At 39.4% G+C, this 20818-nt stretch overlaps 1 protein-coding gene across 9 annotated transcripts in view; it reads right to left on the reverse strand.

Moving 5' to 3' along the window:
• KDM4C (lysine demethylase 4C) overlaps positions 1 to 20818 on the reverse strand; it is a 451309-nt gene that overhangs the window by 289697 nt on the left and 140794 nt on the right. For all 9 annotated transcript variants that reach the window (XM_079925522.1, XM_079925523.1, XM_079925525.1 and 6 more), the window contains one exon: positions 7678 to 7727. In XM_079925522.1, coding sequence (XP_079781648.1) covers positions 7678 to 7727 — 50 coding nt within the window. The remainder of the gene's footprint in view (positions 1 to 7677; positions 7728 to 20818) is intronic.

Raw genomic sequence — 20818 nt, forward strand, 5'->3', positions numbered from 1 at the left:
CCCTAAAAGCATCCCACAATAACATTTGCTAAGACTGCCAAAGTCCTGCTGGGAGTTTTATAGCATGAGGATGCACAGAATCACATAAGCCCTCTCAAGAACCAGGTGCTATACACATCCAAGGATGCCCTGTATTCAACGTAAAAGTGATCAGATGTGAGAAGCACTATTCTAAGTGAAAGAAATAAGATAGAAACGTCTACACATTGTATAATTCCACTTTTATGGCATTCTAGAGATAGAAATCAGATTAGTGGCTGCAAGTGGTTGCTGGTGGGAAGAATTAGTTGCAAAAAGTACAAGAGAACTTTTGGGGGTACTGGAAATGTTCTATATCTTGATAGTGGTGGTAGTTATACCACTGTATATATTTGTCAAAACTCACAAAACTGTCGGGGCTTCCCTGGTGGCACAGTGGTTCAGGGTCCACCTGCTGATGCAGGGGACGCCGGTTCGTGCCCTGGTCCGGGAAGATCCCACATGCCGCGGAGCGGCTGGGCCCGTGAGCCATGGCTGCTGAGTGTGTGCGTCCGGAGCCTGTGCTCCGCAACGGGAGAGGGCACAACAGTGGGAGGCCCGCGTTCCGCAAAAAAACAAAAACAAAAAAAAACCCTCACAAAACTGTATAGTTAAAGGGGGTGGCTTTTACTGTAAGTGTATTTTACCTCTATTAATCTGACCTAAAAAATTATTAAATGTTTTTAAACTGTTTTAGAAATAGAGCAGATATACTCTAAAAATAGTGTGCTCTTTCCTTCAAATAAGAAGTTTTGCCAACTGTCAACTGGTTTACATTTTCTAATATATTAGCTATTACTAACTATTTTTAAATCCCAATCTCATATGATAAACACATGCTGCTACTATTAAACCAACAAAGTTTTAGCCTTGGAAAAAAACTTTAAAATCATAGTAACATTTTCTATAGATATACAAACACTAGTTTGGAGAAGCTGACGTTAGTTATTAATTGCTTAGGAAAGAAAGGAAAAAGAGAGGAAAGCAGAGGGGAAAGATGGAGAAATCAGACATGTAGAGTGTATGTCCACACTAGCAATAGATTTAAGACAATTTAATTTTAATATAATTGAAATTTACCCAAGTATGCTTTGATAGAGTTTTATACAAGCGTACCTCAGAGATACTGCAGGTTCCGCCTGTTCCAGACCACCGCAATAAAACAAACATTACTGTAAAGCAAGTCACAAGAATTTTTTTGGTTTCCCAGTGCATATGTAATTATGTTTATACTATACTGTAGTCTATTAAATGTGCAATAGAATTATGCCCCAAAAATGTACATACCTTAATTTTTAAATACTTTATTGCTAGAATGCTAACCATCATCTAACACTTTCGTGAGTTGTAATCTTTTCGCAACTCACCAATCACAAAACAAACATAATAATGAAAAAGTTTGAAACGTGAGAATTACCAAAATTCACACAGAGACAAGGAGTGAGCAAATGCTGTTGGAAAAATGGAACCAATAGACCTGCTCAACACAGGGTTACCACATTCAATCTGCAAAAAAAAAAAAAAAAAAAAAAAAAAAAAAGTGCATTATCTGCAACTCGAAATAAAGCGAAGCACAATAAAATGAGGTAGGCCTGTAATGGTTTTTGCAATATTCATATGACTGATATGAGGCTTAAAAAATATAGTAGCCATATAAACGAATGGTGATGAAAAGGACATAGGAAAAGAATATGGAAGGAATGCTTCTGTGGGAAATACTTTTACAAAGATGTATTTGATTCACATATGAAATGTCTTAACATGCTTCTTAATGAAAAGAACTAATGAGCTACATTATATGGGGAGAAACCTGGTATTTTTACCCACATTCCTAGTTAAGAGGTCAACATTAGAGGTTTAAGCTGTAGTTGACCTCTCTGTCCTTCCTACCGTTCGCTGAGCAATTAATAATTGGGTAGAAAGTTATCACATTGCAGGCCTCACTCTGCTCCACGTGTCCTGTAATCCATCAACATCTCTACTGGAGAGACAAAGCTCCATGGAGCTCTCTAGGAGGAGCGCCAGGAGAAATTCATACTGACCGTGGTATCGAGAAGGATGGTGGTTCTCCTAAACAAGTGCCTTATTTTTAACTCTTGAACACAGTGCAGTGAGTAATGGGAAAGTTTTTTCCACTTCAAACTGGTTGGCAGAACACTTAGAGTTAAAACTTCCACCATTTAACAGGTATATAGACCATTACACATGGTGTTTTACTGCATTCCTGAGACCGCTTTGTTTCAGCTCCAGCTTTTTCCCACCTTGACACGACATATGGACCACACACGCGTAGGTCACCCAGGACACCTCAGGCCAAGCACTTTGGCACAAACAGGTCAGTCAAGCTAAACAGGATTTTCCTGCCTCAGCTTCCCTCCTCCACACCCCCCAGAGAATCAAAGAACTCTTAATTTCCTTCCATAGTAATCTTTCCCTGCTAGCTGGCATTCCCCTCCTGAATTTTCCTCCCCATTCCCTACCTGTCACTTCTCAGAACTGTCTTTCACCACACATTCTAATTACTCTAACGTGGTGTATGTTATGTATTACTGTCCAATGTTTAAAATCCTACTAGGAACATGGTTGGATATAAAATATTCAAAATTAAACATAGTGTGATATTTGACATCAAAATATGAGGAAGTTAAATTTAGGGATTGTTTCACTATTCTTAATGTAACAACTGATAGGAAGATGAAAATAAACATACCCTGACACACCACACATTGATCTCCATGCCTAAAGCATGAGTTAGGCATGAAGGCAGAGGATATATCGCTGGACTTTTTCATTTTTTAGGGCTTAGGGGCCCCCTAAAATTGATTATTCATAATCAAGGATATTTTATTTATTAGCCTTTCAAAACCAAGCATCTTAATATAATATTTTCAGGCCACAATGTAAATGAATGCTTAAGGGAATTATATATTTATCATTTTGAGAGCTGATAAAAGTATATTTCCTAATTCCAAGTCAGAGGTATGAGAACAGGTCAATTTAGAATGTTTATAAAATTAAAATGACTTGTTATTTAATGCTAATCTTCTAGTCTCTTGATAGCAGTGGTTCATGATCTCTTTTGGAGCAAACCCTCTTAATGGATTTGATGATAGCGTCCCAGAAATCCACATATATGCCCAATTTTGAATATAGTTTCAGAGAGTCCACAGACTGCCTGCATCCCACGCACAGACCCTTTGTCCACCTCCTGGAATAGGGATCCCTGCAAATCAGGCTAAGACTCTGTTCCACAGGTTTAAACTCAAGACAACTAGTCATTTAAAAACATACATACACACACACACACCAAAATTAACTGCTTAAAAAAACTTGAACTAAATTAATCCTTCATAACAATGCTTCATCCATTCCTTTTTACTGTCGCTTTTTTAAGAAGTCAAAATGAAAACACTTGCTACAGGTAAATATAAGCCTCCAAAAGAACCAGTGTATTTGACTCTACCATACTGTCACTTAAAACAAAATTCCTGCTGATCATTCACATTTCCAAAATCTGTTGCACAAAGTCCTAACTCACATATTCTTTTCCCAGTAACCAAAATTTTGACCAAAGTAAAGCATCTTCAATTTTTTAAAAATATTAGCACTTTATTAACAATGAGAGACCAATGGAATACAGTTACTCTCAAAAAAATTTAGCTGCTCCCAATTTACTTTAATCCATATCTTCCTTAACTTAATAGAACCACAAAGATAGTCTTATTTCTAAAATAGATGAGATTTAGACATTCTTAAAACTGAAAATCTTCAAAACTGTCATTTATGATTTAATATTATATCTCTATTCTCCTTTATACTTTCCATTCAATTGTATCAAGCCAAAAATTAGGAAGAATGCAACGGCATTACAGGCGAACATAACAAGTATAAAAATTGCAACAATTCACTTGAGATTTTTTATTACATTTATGTCTACGTAATATTGGAAAAAAACCTGTATAGATGAGAAAACAGCTGAAGGGCAAAATCAAACTCCTGGCTTTATTTAGATGCAAGCATAACGTCTTTCAGATAAAATATTTGTAGGTGCCACAGTCAATCAAAATTTCAATAGAAACCAAAGATGAAAGCATTCATGCATAAAAGGCAAGTGTGATAATTATGATGTTCAGACAAGATAATGGAAAATATCCGAGGCTGCTTTTCATTTTATGTATCAAGTGCTGCCTTGACCTAGACAACCTATAATGCTCCATCTCATTTACTGCATTATTTTATCATTTTAATTACTTAGCAGAACTCAATTAATTTGGTTGGCATCTGGTCAGCAGATAGAAATCCTCCACTGTCCTATAGGGTCTTTTCCCTGAATCATTTCTCAAAATAATGCTGCAATAAGTTTTCAAAAAACATGCAATTGAGTTTAAAGTTCTCGTTCAACCTTCAAGTTTATTAATCTCTTACTGATTAAGCAAATGGCATCCATTTTCCTGGAATGTCATTTTCAGACAGTTTACGTCAAAGTGCTTACAGACAGTTTATAGCAAAAACTTTAGCATGTGAGTCCATACTGTAAAATTTACACTGGCTCCATTTTAAAAGTTCTCTGGCAATGAGTTGAACAGAACATGGTAGAATGATTATCACAGGGACGAGGATAGTTCACAGCATATAGATTTAGCACAAAGTTCATTGCCAGGGTATTTAAGGCTTATGGTAATCATTTTCTAAGCTGTGCTCTAATCTATTATCCAGAACCAGGATTCATCCACCTTAATATTCATGAAAATAGTCCCTAACAAAGTTCAAGATTACAATTACATTGCTATTATTACTATAATGTATTATGTTATAAAAACACTGTCTTTATAGTTATTAGCCTGCCAAAATTATAATAATGCGTATTCTTACAAACGTGATACTCTAACTCTAATTTGGAGGAAAGTAACTTTTAGATATCATTAACAATTTCTGTTCAGAACTGTCAAATCAAAGGACGGTGTTTCTCAGTGTCCCCATTTCATTATTAAATGAAAGCATACATAATGCAGGAACAAAATTCCTTTTCTACTAGAAGGCAACCCTAACATACCAATGAAACTTAGATCAGCACCTGACTGAAAAGACAATGCTCCCTGAGGATTCAATTCTGAATAAAGGCATTCTGAATGAGACTTCTGTCTTATCTTCAGTTGTCACTCAGTGGAACTCCACTTTCCCCTGGAAATAAGTCACTACCAGTCTACATCGTCCTTGGTTAGGGTGGCTAGCAAAACAGAAAAAGAGGGTAACGGGGTGAATATGATTCTCCTCCCTTGCGGGAGCAGATGAGAACAAAGTTGCCTGGCATATCCTTAAGGCAGGGAAGAAAAGTAGAAGGTGCTCTCTGTAGACACAAGTGGTCACAGAGTGAAAGCAATTGATAGAGTTCCCAGAAGAATGACTCAACCTGGCCCTTAAGAAGACAGACAGCGTTGAAGGAGGTGTAACTGCATGAAGGTCGTCAAAAGGTACAAACTTCCAATTATAAGATAAATAAGTACTAGAAATGCAATATATAACATGATAAATACAATTAACACTGCTGAATGTTATATACGAAAGCTGTTAAAAGAGTAAATCCTAAGAGTTTTCATCATAAGGAAAAAAATTTTTTTCCATTTCTTTATTTTTGTATGTATATGAGATGATGCGTGTTCACTAAACTTACTGTGGTAATCATTTCATGATGTATTAAGTCAAATCATTATGCTGAACAGCTTAAACTTATAACGTGCTATATGTCAAGTACATCTCAACAAAACTAGAAGAAGAAAAAAAGAAGATGGACAAAGCCTTAAAAAATAAAAATTCAAGTTCCAGTAAAGTATGTTTAATTTTAACAGTCTAAGAAGGCATACAATATCATGCTCATCCAGTTAGCTGGGGACATTCACCTTCATACTTCAGGCACTCTCAGGCCCAGGGGGCCAAATAAAAATGAGGGGGTCAAAAAGAGATTTAACACAACCCTTTGGTGAAATGATATGGCAACATGGAAAGTACTCATAAAACACCTATAGCCCAAGATGCAGCATCAGTACTCCTTGGAATTTATCCCAAGGGTACAACTAAAGGAAGAAAAAATATTATTGGCACAGTGATGTTAAGTACACTATAAAAAAGAGAAAAAAATTTGGAAATAACCAAAATAGGTTAAGTGCAATCAGTTGACAAAAAGCTAAGCAGCCAACTAAAATAATCATGAAGATTATGCAACAGGGAAAAATATGCACACATTAATGTGAAAAAATTAAAATTACTCAATGAGAGAAATACTTAAATGCCAATAACTTGAAAAGAATAAAATTAACACAGTGATATTCTACACTGCAAAAATATTGGTTTGGCCAAAAAGTTCATTAGGTCTTTTCCGTAAGATGGCTCTAGTAGCACTTAGTTGTCTTTAACTTCATTCGAAACAATTTTGTTAGATTGTATTGTGACAGCTGTCATATCAGGCGTGCATTTAAAAAAAAAGCTTATCAAAACTGGTGAATTTTGTGTAGCTATTTTAATATTGAAGATGGAAAAAAAAGCAAAATTTTCAGCATATTATGCTTTATTATTTCAAGAAAGCTAAAAACAACTAAAATGCAAATAAAAGATTTGTGCAGTGTATGGAGAAGGTGCTGTGACTGACTGAACGTGTCAAAAGTGGTTTGCGAAGTTTCGTGCTGAAGATTTCTCGCTGGACGATGCTCCACGGTCAGGTAGAACAGTTGAAGTTGATAGTGATCAAATAGAAACATTAATTGAGAACAATCAACGTAATACCATGCAGGAGATAACCGACATACTCAAAATATCCAAATCATTTGCACCAGCTTGGTTATGTTCATCGCTTTGATATTTGGGTTCCACATAAGTTAAGCAAAAAAGCCTTCTTGACCGTATTTCCGCATGCGATTCTCTACTGAAACCTAACGAAAACGTTTTGTTTTTAAAACAAATTGCGACGAGTGATGAAAAGTGGATACTGTACAATAAAGTGGAATGGAAGAGATCGCGGGGCAAGCAAAATGAAACACCACCAACCACACCAAAGGCCGGTCTTCATCCAAAGAAGGTGATGTTGTGTATAAGGTAGGATTGGAAGGGAGTCCTCTATTATGAGCTTCTTCCGGAAAACCAAACAATTAATTCCAACAAGTACTGCTCCCAATTAGACCAACTGAAAGCAGCACTGGATGAAAAGCGTCCGGAATTAGTCAACAGAAAACGCATAATCTTCCATCAGGATAATGCAAGACCGCGTGTTTCTCTGATGACCAGGCAAAAACTTACAGCTTGGCTGGGAAGTTCTGATTCATCCACGGTGTTCACCAGACGTTGCACCTTCGGATTTCCATTTATTTCAGTCTTTACAAAATTCTCTTAATGAAAAAAATTTCAATTCCTGGGAAGATTGTAAAAGGCACCTGGAACACTTCTTTGCTCAAAAAGATAAAAAGTTTTGGGAAGATGGAATTATGAAGTTGCCCCAAAAATATCAGAAGGTAATGGAACAAAACAGTGAATATGTTGTTCAATAAAATTCTTGGTGAAAATGAAAAATGTGTCTTTTATTTTTACTTAAAAACCAAAGTAACTTTTTGGCCAACCCAATACCTCAAAAACAAAAAACCTATCTAGATGAGAAACAGAAAGCAAGTTTACCTTGAGCTAGTCTTTCCAGTCGTTTTCCATGCTCTGGGGGTATTGCATACCTAAAATTTTAAACACAAATAAAAATTTTAGATTTATAATTGTTCAGCTAGTATCCTAAGGACATCTATTCCTAAATAATGTCATGTAAAAAAAAAGTCAACCCCAGGGACTTGCCTGGTGGCTCAGTGGTTAAGAATCCGCCTGCCAGTGCAGGGGACATGGGTTCAATCCCTGGTCCGGGAAGATCCCACATGCCACAGAGCAACTAAGCCCACGTGCCACAACTACTGAAGCCTGTGCGCCGAGAGCCTGTGCTCTGCAACAAGAGAAGCCACTGCAGTGAGAAGCCTGTGCACCACAACTAAGAGTAGCCTCCGCCCGCCGCAACTAGAGAAAGCCCACATGCAGCAACGAAGACCCAATGCAGCCAAAAATAAAAAATATATAAAAAAATAAATTTATTTTTTAAAAAAAAGGTCAACCCCAAACTCCACTTAGATGAACTAAGCAGAGATTAGAGAACCAAACACAGAACTGTATCTCTTGTACACTAAACAGAAGAAAAATAAACTTAAATCACCTATTTCAATGTCCCAGCTCACCATTCCAACCACATTTTACACATTAGGGAACAAAGGCCCAAGGCCAGCAAACTGCTTGGACATGGGGCACCTGGCCACAGCATGGAGTTTAGAACCTCCCTTGTAACACTCACAGCACCCCAGCGATCCAGGGCTATTTTTGGTTGTATATTTTTTGTTTTGCATTTGGTTAGTTTGGCCTTTGTTTTTAAGCAAAAAAATTTTTTTAAAGTTTTTATTTTTTTTAATTTATTTATTTTTGTCTGCGTTGGGTCTTCGTTGCTACGTGCGGGCTTTCTCTAGTTGCGGCGAGCGGGGGCTACTCTTTGTTGCAATGTGCGGGCTTCTCATCACGGTGGCTTCTCTTGTTGCAGAGCACAGGCTCTAGGCGCACAGGCTTTAGTAGTTGTGGCTCACGGACTCTAGAGCACAGGCTCAGTGGTTGTGGCGCATGGGCTTAGCTGCTCTGCGGCATGTGGGATCTTCCCGGACCAGGGCTCGAACCCGTGTCCCCTGCATTAGCAGGCGGATACTTAACCACTGCGCCACCAAGGAAGTCCAAAAAAAAAAGTTTTCTTTAAAAATAAAAACCTTTTAAAATGCTTTTTTACTGACAAGCAGGATAGAACATGAAATTATTAATAGTAACATTTATATCTCCACCAAACCTTTCTAAGAACACTGTACTTTTCAAATAGATTTTAAATAAAAATTTACCAGCCATAAAAAAGGCAGCTTTGATTTATTTCACAATTATGTGACTTTTAAAATCTTGATTATAGAAAAAAGAATTGTTGGGAATTCCCTGGTGGTCCAGTGGTTAGGACTCGGTGCTCTCACTGCCAGAGCCTGGGTTGGATCCCTGGTTGGGGAACTAAGATCTGCAAGCCATGTGGCATAGCCACAAACAAAAAAAGAAAGAAAGAATTGTTCACCCTTGGAAAACAGAAATTCTTCTTCAAGTATTACTCATTTCTAGTTCCTGGTGTTTTCAAAAGTTACATACTTGATTTTATTTACTGTGAACTTACTAACAAATTTTAAAACAATAATCTCAAGTTAAATGATCATTTCATGTTTTAAATAAGAATATATTACTCTCCAGACCTACATTTGCTGTTTACTAGCTCAATATATATTAAGTACAAGTTACTTTTTTACTAAAATAACTTTTCTCATTCTACTTAACACCACACTTGGTTGCATTTAATGCCACTGATAACATATGCAGAACTTAATTGGATCCGTTGTAACTAGGCAATTCTCTAAAAGAAAATTCAACCATATATCCTGTTGCTTCAGGCACCGTTAATGAAATTATTCCAACTGAATTGGGAAGATAAAATTTTAGCATAACTAAATGACAATCACCCAACATGTATTTATACACTGGCCACTTCTCAACAATTTTTAATCCCTGGTTTACATTGCCAAATATACCCAGAAAAGGACACACACACACACACATACACATGCATGCCCCAGACAAGCATAACGTACATGCTAACACATGCACGTGTATACACACACAGGCATGCACTCATGTAAGGGCTGGACATGGAGATATTTATATATCCAGGTTCACTTTTTTTTAAAAATGGTATCAAAGTTAAAGTTCATTAACCCGAAATTTAACCATCTGCTCACAGAAAACATAAGTAAATATAAATTTATATATAAACATAAATATAAGGATAAAAAATACACTTGACATAGTCTTTCAATTGATCTTCACAACTCTATGACAAAAATCACATAGCCAACACATAGTAAACACATCTCTTAAAAGGGTTCTAGTAAAAATTCTCTGGAGGCTAATCATCAGAAAGATTTTTTCCATACATTATACATGTATCAAAAATTCTTTAGATTAGACACATGACTTGTAAGGCACTGAGTGTGTCCCCTCAATGCAGTTTGACCATTACAGGTGGGCGCCCACCTTCTGTTGTATCCTTCCAAACTACCCTCCATGGTGTGCCAAAGTCATCTTTGCAAACTACAGATCTGTTCATGACAAAACCCTGGGCCTTCAGTGGCTGACTTACCTGAAGGATAGAAGCTGAACTTTTTTTCAGGACACACAGACCTGCTGCGATCCTGACACCTCTTCAGTTGCACCTACTGACCAATGTCCCAATCAAATCCTGCTCTTTGGTTTACCAGACCACTTGAATGTCCTTCCAGTGCCTTTGTTACTTTATACCACCACTACTTTCCATCCCCTATTTCTGGGATTTACACACCCTTACCATCCCTGTCCAGCCAACAAAACCTCCTCTCCTTTTTCTCCACTCAGCTTGAGTCACCCCCAGGGAGAGCTCCACACTCCTCCTTTTGCTCTATCAACCACACAGAAGACAGGTTTCCACCATGGTACTCAGAATTTAATTTTTTTACCTTTCTGCCTCCCTCTCTCCTTTCAACCTCCCTAGGGGCAAGGACCAGTGTCTCTCCTAGAACAAAGCACCAGAAAAGCAGATGCTCAGAAACTGTGTGCTGACTTTTGTGGCTCTCAAAATGATGAATCATGATCCTCACCCTCCAGGGTGGAAGATGTGGAAGGAGAGGAAGGATACAGCAAGAAGAAAAAAATCATGAAAGTGGGAAAGTGGAAGAACAGGTAAGAAATTATATAAGCCAATACCTCATTTCCTAATTACAGGGTCAACCTGGCATACTCAGGATCAACTCTACCAGTTTCAACTTCCTAATCCGTTCAAATACCTAATTCAATCAAATCTTTCTCCCAGGACTCTCTACTTTTAGTATGGTCTCCCCATTTTGCCTTGCCTTCTCTTCATCCCTCCTGGATCTTACGCTGTGAAGGACAGTGTGCTCAAGGTAGATGGGCAGGACTGGGGCACTTAATTTCCACTTAAATGGCATGGGGCAAAAATAAGGTCCTGATATAACTGCCCTAAAAACTTAGCTCCTATGAATGTAGCAGCCAGCAAAGAAAAGTACCATCTAATTTCTTTATAAAAAGAAAAAAAATGGTAATAAATACCAGTCAACCAGAAAAAAGTTCCAGCTTCATAAGAATGTTAATATTTTTCATCTAAACAATTTAAAAAATCAATATAAGCAACTATCAGAATATAACTGAAACAGAATGCCCTGAACGAGAGCAATCATGGGGGGGATAAAAGCCCTTAAAAACCTGAATCACTCGTATGCTTTTAAGAAGTCTGAAATCCTGCTGCTCTAACATACAAGGTTTTATTAATTTCTGTCTTCTAGTAAATTCTACTACTTCATGGAAACATTAAGCAATTCTCAGCATTTATTTGGAAATAACAGCAGAAAAATACTGCCTACCTGCCCACCCATCTGACCGTTTCCCATCAGCATTTAGACATGCTTATCTCTTCTGCCTCAAAAAAATACCTTCTCTGGGCCCTTCATCCTGCTACCACCCATCTACTTTCTTTTCTTCCCCTTACGCACACCACTTCCAGTACTTGCCTCATTTTATCCCATTCACCCTGGAGTCCAGCTCAGTCTGGATCCTATTCCCATCACACTCAGTATGACTGCTTGGACAAAGGTTGCCACGTTGTTTAGTCTTTACCTACCTTGTCCTCTCTGGAATTTTCAACTAGCTCCTTAAACACTCACTTCTCTTGAGTTTGATGATTTAAGTCATTTCCAGTGCTTTTCTACCTTCTGCTCTTGCCAAACCTACCTTCTGGCTGCCTAACGTTCCCCAGGGCACCATGCTTTAGTGCTTCCACATTCTTCCCCAAGGGAGCCACCTTCCCTCAAGCCTTCAAGATCACCCACGTGTTGCTGAACCATATCTCCAACCCATGTGTGTCCCTCTGAGTTCTGCACTTCAAAAACCAGCCAGCTACTGAACAAATCCATTTAGCAGCCCTCAAACACAATCTGTCCAAAGCTTAATCCTCCAGCATCTTCATGACAGACCTGTTTCTTTTACAGAGTTCCTCATCTAACTGCCCAGAAAAATGGAATTTGTCTGTGGTTGTACTCCGCTATCTAATCAATCCCCAAGTTTTATGTGTTCCACCTGTTACTTATACAAGAGAAATCTCATGAACCTGTCTACATTTCTCTATCCTAACTACAACTGCCTTGGTCCATTCTGTCACACACATCATTACAGCAGCCTCTTAGCCAGTCTTCAGCCTTACCCTCTCTAGTCCATGTAGCCAATCAGTTCATGTCACTTCCCTCACTTGTTTAAAATCTATCTGAAGCAGGAACTGGTGACTAAGCAGAGGCAAGCTAGAAGGTCCGTAGGCATAGGGGTTTATTACAGACAATTAGTGACCTCAGTCAGGGAAGTCCTAATTCTATGGCTCTGACCACCTCCTAGCCTTTTCTATGAAAGTATCCTATCACTTCAAAAGACTCACAACAAACAAGATCAAATTTGTGATTTCCCCCTTTAAGTTGGTTATCTCCCCCAGCTTCCCCATTGCAGTTCAGAACTCCATTTGCCCTCAGCATCCTATACTGGAACTATCAGAGTCACCCCTTCTTTAATTTGTCATCCTCTCTGCCCCCACTGCCAGTCACAAGTCCTATCCACTCTACACCTTCAAAACCTCATATCCACCTCCCTGCAGCAAAACCTCAATTCCAACCCTGATCTGCCCCAGCTAGACCATTACCATAACTAAACTCTATCTCCTTGGGCAGCTACAGACCTCATATCACTATCATAGGATAAAAACCTTTATTCCTTACTGTTTGGCTTTCAAGATGCCCCCCACACACACACACAGTTTAGCCGCAGCCACAAAGAGCAGCAGTCCACTCTCCACAGTTTGGACTATGAATTATTCTATCCCTCACAGGGGTTTTTTGACCTCACTCCTCACCACAAACAGCCCCTCCATTCTGCTTCAAATCCCATCTTCCCAAGCCTTGCCCAGATTCCACCTCCTCCTTGAGGCTTTCTCTGACCACTGGAAATCTCGGCAACCCTACCCCTTTTCGTCCTCCCAGAGCCCTTCCGTTATATTTCTCATGTAGTATTTATCATCTACTACATTCCATAGCTAGCTGCTGCGTGGTGTGCATAAATCACTTCTGTCTGGATAGGCACTGAGTTCTGTAAGGGAGAGAATGCCTACCACCACCCAGAAATTTTCACACAAATTATCCATTTTAACCTACCTTTTATAGTGAGTGTCTGCTTTATAGCCAAGCACTCTGTTCTGTGCCACCATTGCTCAGTTAGGCAGCTAATTCTTCATTCTTTGAGGATATAAATGTGTCTCACACTTCTCTGTGTCCTTTGAAAACCACCAAATAAGATGCCTACCATTGTATACCCTCAAGTACACACTGGTGTGCTGAAATTACTCACTGTTCAATTAACCTTTAGGACAGTGTTTTTGTTTGCGATATAAGGAATATTGCAAACAGTTCTGCTAACATCAAGAAACTATGAATCATTAATGAACTATGGACACACGAATTAGATATTTACAGGGTTGTGTTTTATTTAAAACCAGAGTCTTTTATAACTAAGGGGGAAAAAGATCGAATTTGAAGGCCAAGGAAAACAGAATAACCCCAAGTACATCTTTGGGTGGTTTTCTCATAGACCTAAAATGATGTTATCCTGGTGATTGTAATCCAAATACTATCTTTAACTGAATAATATCAGATTGACATTTCGAACTGTCAGTAGGTAAAGCTGTATTTTTCAAAATGTACTAGATCCATTCCTCTGATTCAGGCTTTCTCTATGAACTGGTCTCTGCACTTCTCGTTTCAAGATATGCTCAGTCCATTAGTCTATCAGAAGTGTTTACCAGGGCTTCCCTGGTGGTGCAGTGGTTGAGAGTCCGCCTGCCGATGCAGGGGACATGGGTTCGTGCCCCGGTACGAAAGATCCCACATGCCGCGGAGCGGCTGGGCCCGTGAGCCATGGCCGCTGAGCCTGCGCGTCCGGAGCTTGTGCTCCGCAACGGGAGAGGCCACAACAGTGAGAGGCCCAAGTACAGCAAAAAAAAAAAAAAAAGAAGAAGTGTTTACCAGCACTACTAAAGGGTAACTCCTATTTCTCAGATCATCCCCCAAGGGCTCCCTAATATCTTTTGGGAGCCCTGGGGCTGTCATAATGTACTTAGAAATCAATGTCCTCAGCTGTCCCGCTACCCCTACCTTTGTCCTGTGCTGTCTCACACAGGCAGCTGCAGAGGTCCCTGGCCACTGGCACCTCCCACCGGCCCACTCCCACCACACACCCCCGCCACCCTGTGACATCAAGGGCAGTCTTACCAAGCCCAGGGACACAGAGGGGAGATCCCCTTCCATGTCCAGGCCAGGCTCAGGTAGGTCAGTCCTGAAACAGCACTGCCCTCTACTCCGTTCCCCTAACGGAAGCTGTGTGTGAAGTGGCCCTTTCCTCCTCCGTATATTTCCTTTCCTTCTTGCTGTTTTACTCAGTCATTTCCCATGAAGATTCAGGCTCAAGTCCACAAGGATAGTTTTCTGACAAACAACAACTCTAAACTGACCCTCCCCTCTTTTACTGGCATAAGCACGTGTGCCTGACTTGCTTTCAATAGTTACTAAAGTGTTGAAGGCTGAGTGAAAAGAATATCTGACCAATAAACATGATTATATCGCTTATCACAGCTACCATTTATCGAGCACTTTTAAGACGCCAAGCCTTGTGCTAAGATCCTTTGATAAAAGTTCTCCTACTAACACCTCCATTTTACTGATGAGGAAACTAAGACTTAGAGGGATTAATTTACTTGAGCAAGGTCGATGACAGAGCTGGAGCCCAACCCCAGATCTGACTCCAAAGCCCAAGACATGCTCTCCAGACCCATATTCCATTCCTGTTTTCTCATCAATCACAGGAAGATGCCAAGAAGAAGGAAGTGACAGGTGCTACCAAGCCCGTCCCTCCCAAGGACATATCCACACCCTTTACAATGATCACTGCAATCACTGTAGGGTGATCCAACTTTTAGGAGAAAAAGTTTTCTGTCTGCTAACAGGCCGAAGTTCCAGTATTCACACAGAATAGTTCTCCCAGCTATCTTTCTTACATTTACCCACTTTTAAAATTCACAATTGGAAAGACAAAAAAAGTCACTAGCCTTTGAAACTAAAGTTATAGTACACACCAGGCAAATGATAATGACATTTTAAATATTGATAAAATGCAGATACAAAGAACAAAGTCATCAAACCACCACTCAAAACTTTTCTTTAGTTCTTGTTATAAAAAACTTCATGAATCAAAAAGTAAAGTGCCTAAATTATACTTCACAAAACTCAATATTTCTGAAGTAATTTACAATATACTTTTTAATCAAGGCATATCCCTGTGCCAAAAAGAAGGCTGAACAGCTACAGATTTTATATGTGTGATTATATTACATTTTCACATTACTGATGATGTTAACAAGTTTTACCATTCGTTCATTTATTAAAGTTTAAGCATTAATATTTTAGATTATGAAGTCTCATTAGTTAACTGTGGAAAACAGAACACCGCTTGCTTCATTTTCAGTTCTGAAAAATAGATGAATGTGAGAAACAGAACACGTGACTGTAAGGGATGCTCTGGTAGGTGCCCAGCCTCTCCTTTTCTGGATGAGGCCCTCAGCACCTTCACCAAAGGGAGGATCCTTGCCCCACATCCCGCTCACCCAGGGTCTCATTCCCTCCCCCAGGATCATGCCCCTGGCGAGGGAGGGGATGGTGGCCCGTATGCAGCGAATGGTCCAAGCCTGAGTATTAAGGCCTGGCCCTCTTGCCTCCATTCGGGGCAATTCTGAAGGGCCCTGCCAGGTCCAGAGCTGCCTCTGAGATCTGCCCAGGGCTCGAAAGCAGTCAACTTTCCCTTCTGCCTAGTCCTGCCTTCCTCCCTCCCCAAGGCCGCTGCTTCCAGCACACAAATCTGAGTCTCAAAGTTGGCTTCCTGAGTGACACAAACTACAACAAACAATTACAAAGAACATATTTGTAAGGAGGTGTCTCTTAAACAGCAGTCCTGAAAACAGAAGCTGGGCGTCTCTAACTATGACCCGGAAGACAAAGTGTTTGAACTGAGGCCCTACAGGGACATCATATAAAAAGCCCCTGAGGAAATGAATTCAGCCAGAGCTTGGCCTCACACTTATGCCACCTGTGGCCCATTTCCAGACAGAGCAATTAGATGGGGGGGAAAAAAAAAAAAAAAGAAGGGCTAGGGCTTCCCTGGTGGTTCAATGGTTGAGAGTCCGCCTGCCAATGCAGGGGACACGGGTTCGTGCCCCGGTCTGGGAAGATCCCACATGCCGCAGAGCGGATAGGCCCGTGAGCCGTGGCAGCTGAGCCTGTGCGTTTGGAGCCTGTGCTCCGCAATGGGAGAGGCCACAACAGTGAGAGGCCCGCGTACCACACACACACACACACACAAAAGTCTAGCAGCCACATCTGTAGACAATCATAAGTAAGGCAACTGCAGCAAGAAAAAAGGTATTATAAATTATTAGTTGATATCACCCATAAACAACATAAAAGAAATCTTTACGTCTTAATACTGACCTCTCCAAAATACTCAACAGACAACATATTCAGTAGCATAGTGATTTTTCAAGTACTAGATGATCAAATGACTGATTTTCTGTTTTCCGTGGCACCCCCAGGGCCCCAGGGTTTCCTGAGGATACCTCAGGGAAGGAGTTGGTAAGGGAGAGGGTCCCACCAAACACATTTCAGCCAGGTCAGCTCTGCCTTTACTTTCAATTTTATATAAATTGCCCTCCTGAAGAAATTTTCAAATGGAAAGTTTGAGAACCTCTGTGCCAGGCCAGTGTTTTCCAAAGTGAGGACCCATCACAGAAAATTTTTTTCTGGTTTATGCATAAATATTCTGTGTAAGATTTGAATTCATGTAAGATTTAGATTCCAATAAAATTTTGCTAAGAACAAGTGTTCTGCTACTGCTAGAAAATAAAGGGGAGGGTGGGGGTACTAAAAGCTATATTTCTAAACTGTAAGTTTCATGAAGACCATTCTGTCCTATTCACCATGGTATCGCTAGCACTGAGCCCAGTACCTGACTGGTGGGTGGTTCAATAAATATTTAGTGAACAAACAGGAAAGAAACAAAACCAAAAGTCACCGAACACAGATGTAATGTTTTACAGGATCAAGCATTAATAAAACAGAAACAAACTGCTACTTCCAGAAGAATCAAAAATATAGTAACTTCAAAAATTGGTAATAAACAGAAACATGCCCATAAGAAGCTATTTGTCCATATCAAAAATTTTCAAATCCAATATTTTCCCAATGAAAAACAAACTTACCTTATACAGAAATCTTCGGAGGGCAGTATGCTTTCCAAGTGATCATTTATTCAAAGGATAATCGTACCATCCATGAATAAGATAAAGTAGCTTAAAGAGTTCCACTACAATTGGCTTACAGAGTTCTACCACAATTATCTCCAACAAAGTATTGAAGCATTTTCAAGGAGATTTCCTGTGATTGAAGTTTAATCTTCAAGGGAAAACTACCTACACAGCCACTGTACAGTTGGAAACCTCTTTGAAAATTGAGAGGCTTTCAAAAGTGCACGTTACACAAAGCAACCAAGCTACCCAAAGACAACTCAAGCAACGTGCAAAAAACAAACAAACAAAAAAGGTATACAGCCTTAAATTTAAAAAAAAGAAGTATTCACTTATATGTGGATTTCTTTAAAAAAAAAAAAGATACTAATTCACAGAAAAAGAGATCAGACTTGTGGCTACCAGAGGCCAAAGGTGGGGAAACGCGGAACTGGAGGAACGTGGTCAAAAGGTACAAACCTCCAGTTATAAGATAAACAAGTACTAGGGATGCAATGAACAACATGATGACTATAGCCAACAATGCTGTACGATATATAGAAAAGAGAGGTAATCCTATGAGTTCTTATTACAAGAAGAATTTTTTTTCTTCATTTTCTTTTTATTGTCTCTATATGAGAAAATGAATATTAGCTGAAGCTACTGTGGCCATCATTTCAAAATATATGTAAATCAAACCATCATGCTGTATGCTTTAAACTTACACAGTGCTGTATGCCAATTATTTCTCAGTAAAATTGGGGGGGGGGGCGGGGAGACAGTAAATAGTCACATGTTTCTGCCAACACCTGACATTCCGTAAATGATGTTACTATTTACTCAGGTGGGCTGAGAGAGGTAACTTATAAGAGCGAAGACGGTGACGGCAACCCATCTAATTCAAGCCCTTGTTGATGTATAATGCCTTGCCAAAGAATATTCATTTTTCAAGGAAGATTGTTAAATGGGCTTTTTTTGGTCTCTGGTCAGAAGATCATTTCAGAGATCATACAATTGGATGCTATGTCCTCTCAGAAATATATGTTATAAAATAACATTCCAGAAGCTTCGTGCACGAATCCTTAAATAAAGAAACCACGTATGGAGCCCCCACAAGTAATTAGTCATTTGGAGGAAGGGAAGAAGGGGTGGACACAACATTTGGCTATATTAAATTTGGAGTGTATTGTCTGTGGATTTCTCTTAGGCAAGCTATCAAATCTGTTATTATCGCTGACAAGCAAAATATAGTAGAAGGTCTAAAACTTTCTAACAGGTTTTTGTAACTTCTAAAAATTTCCTATACATCAGGTCAATTCTATATGAGGCATCACACAAGATACATGACTATATTATTTTATAGGCTAATTTTGTAATATTTACCCACAAGAAACCAAGAAGAGTATTATAAAAAGATCAATAAAGACTGAAAGAAGCATGCTGCACAGCCCCCTGGGGGCCTGGTGGTTAGGATTCGGCACTTTCACTGCAGAGCTCCAGGTTCGATCCCCGGTCGGGGAACCATCCTGCATGCCGCACAGCATGGCCAAAATACAAAAAGTAAAAAAATAAAATTAAAAAAAAGCATGACGCTGTAGATATGTGATATACAAGTTAGCAGATCCCAAAAACAGAAGCAGAATCCTGCTTCAATAATTAAACAGGCCTATGAGCCTATGGCGGTGCCTGGCTCGACAAAGGTGCCGTGGTGCTGCCCTCAAGAAGCAGAAAGTCTCCTTGTGGAGACAAGACCAAAACACACAAACCAATGAAAAAAAAGAGTTCTGAAAGAACAGGACATAAAAAAGTGGTAAAACTGACTATCAGAACAGGACATAATAAAGTGGTAAAACTATTAGATATTGTGACTATTTAAGTCACGAGAAAAGAGAGCAACTTTGGTTCAAGTAGTCAGAAAAAAACTTAACAAATTACAGATTCTTTAGTTTCAAGCCCAGTGTAAAGATTTATTTTTGCCAATTGCCTCTACTTTGGGTAAAAGTTACTGATCAATTGCTAGAAATGCTTTTAATAAGTTAAACAAACATACATTTTAATAACTTTAATATTCTAAATATACATATTCATTCCATCTTAGGGAAATATCCCCACAGGACATCTTTTCAAATCTTACAGAAAATAAGTTAAGAGCCAGTTAAAGTAATTGAATCAGCCTTCCTAAAATTTTTAAGCAAATACTTGAACATTTATTTGGGATTTTCTTTGCCTTATATCTGTAGGAGACATCGAGTTTTATTCCCTTTGTGCAGCATAATTCAGGTAATAGCACTCTCCTTCTTAATGGGGAACCATCTCCTCCAAACACAAACGTGTAATTCTAACGGGGGCTGCCATTCTTCGTGCCTCTGCCCTCACTGCCACAGAGGCAGGCCTGTGACCCAAGCCAGGACAATCCTCATACCTTCCTACCCTTGGCCTCAGTGATTTAAACAAGAGATTGGCATAGAATCCAAGCCAGGAGATTCCATGGTCCCTCCCCAAATGGGGCAGCTTTCCTTTCTAGTGATACAGAGAGAAATATACGAGCCAGGGAGAAAAACGAAGGCAACATACAAAGAGAAGTGGGGCCCAGGATCCAACACACGCTGGCAACTTCCAAGGGTTCCAGACGTTTCTGACCATTCATGGCTATGTGAGCCAATTAAATTCTTCCTTTTGGCTAAGCTGATTCATAGTGAGTTTATAGTTCAAGGAGCCAAGACAATTTCAACAAAACATTCTCGATCCAGAGACATCCAATGCAGACATTATTTTTTAAATGGATTAAAAAATGTTCCAAATAACATGAGGAAATGCATGAAAATTAAAGTAAAAATTAGTTGACCCAAAATACTGGAAGAGCAAGGATTGTGTTATAGCCTTCAGAAGTTAGGCTGGTCCCCATCCTAGCAGTTCTTATCTGATAGGTTTGATAGACAAAGCACTCTTAGCTCTCAACAGGAACAGACTTGCTTTTCCCAAAACCTCATTTGAGGGGACTGAAAGTAAGTGTCTAATTGAAGAATCATCACCCATTCCCTAGAGGAAGACAAAATCCTCAAGGTAAAACTCGTTCTTTCTAAAATGTGGGGTTTTCTTTCTGATTTCAAGTAGATTTCCACGGGATGTCTACAGAACAAATCTGAAGCAAACGAAGCTGGACCAGTGGTCTCTCCCACTCTCAACTCCAATGGTTCCCCCATCCAAATAATTGCTATCAATTATAACAAGATTAGAATCTAGCCACAT

This window comes from Stenella coeruleoalba (genome assembly GCF_951394435.1).
Source record: "Stenella coeruleoalba genome assembly, chromosome: 7".
NCBI classification, from domain to species: domain Eukaryota; kingdom Metazoa; phylum Chordata; class Mammalia; order Artiodactyla; family Delphinidae; genus Stenella; species Stenella coeruleoalba.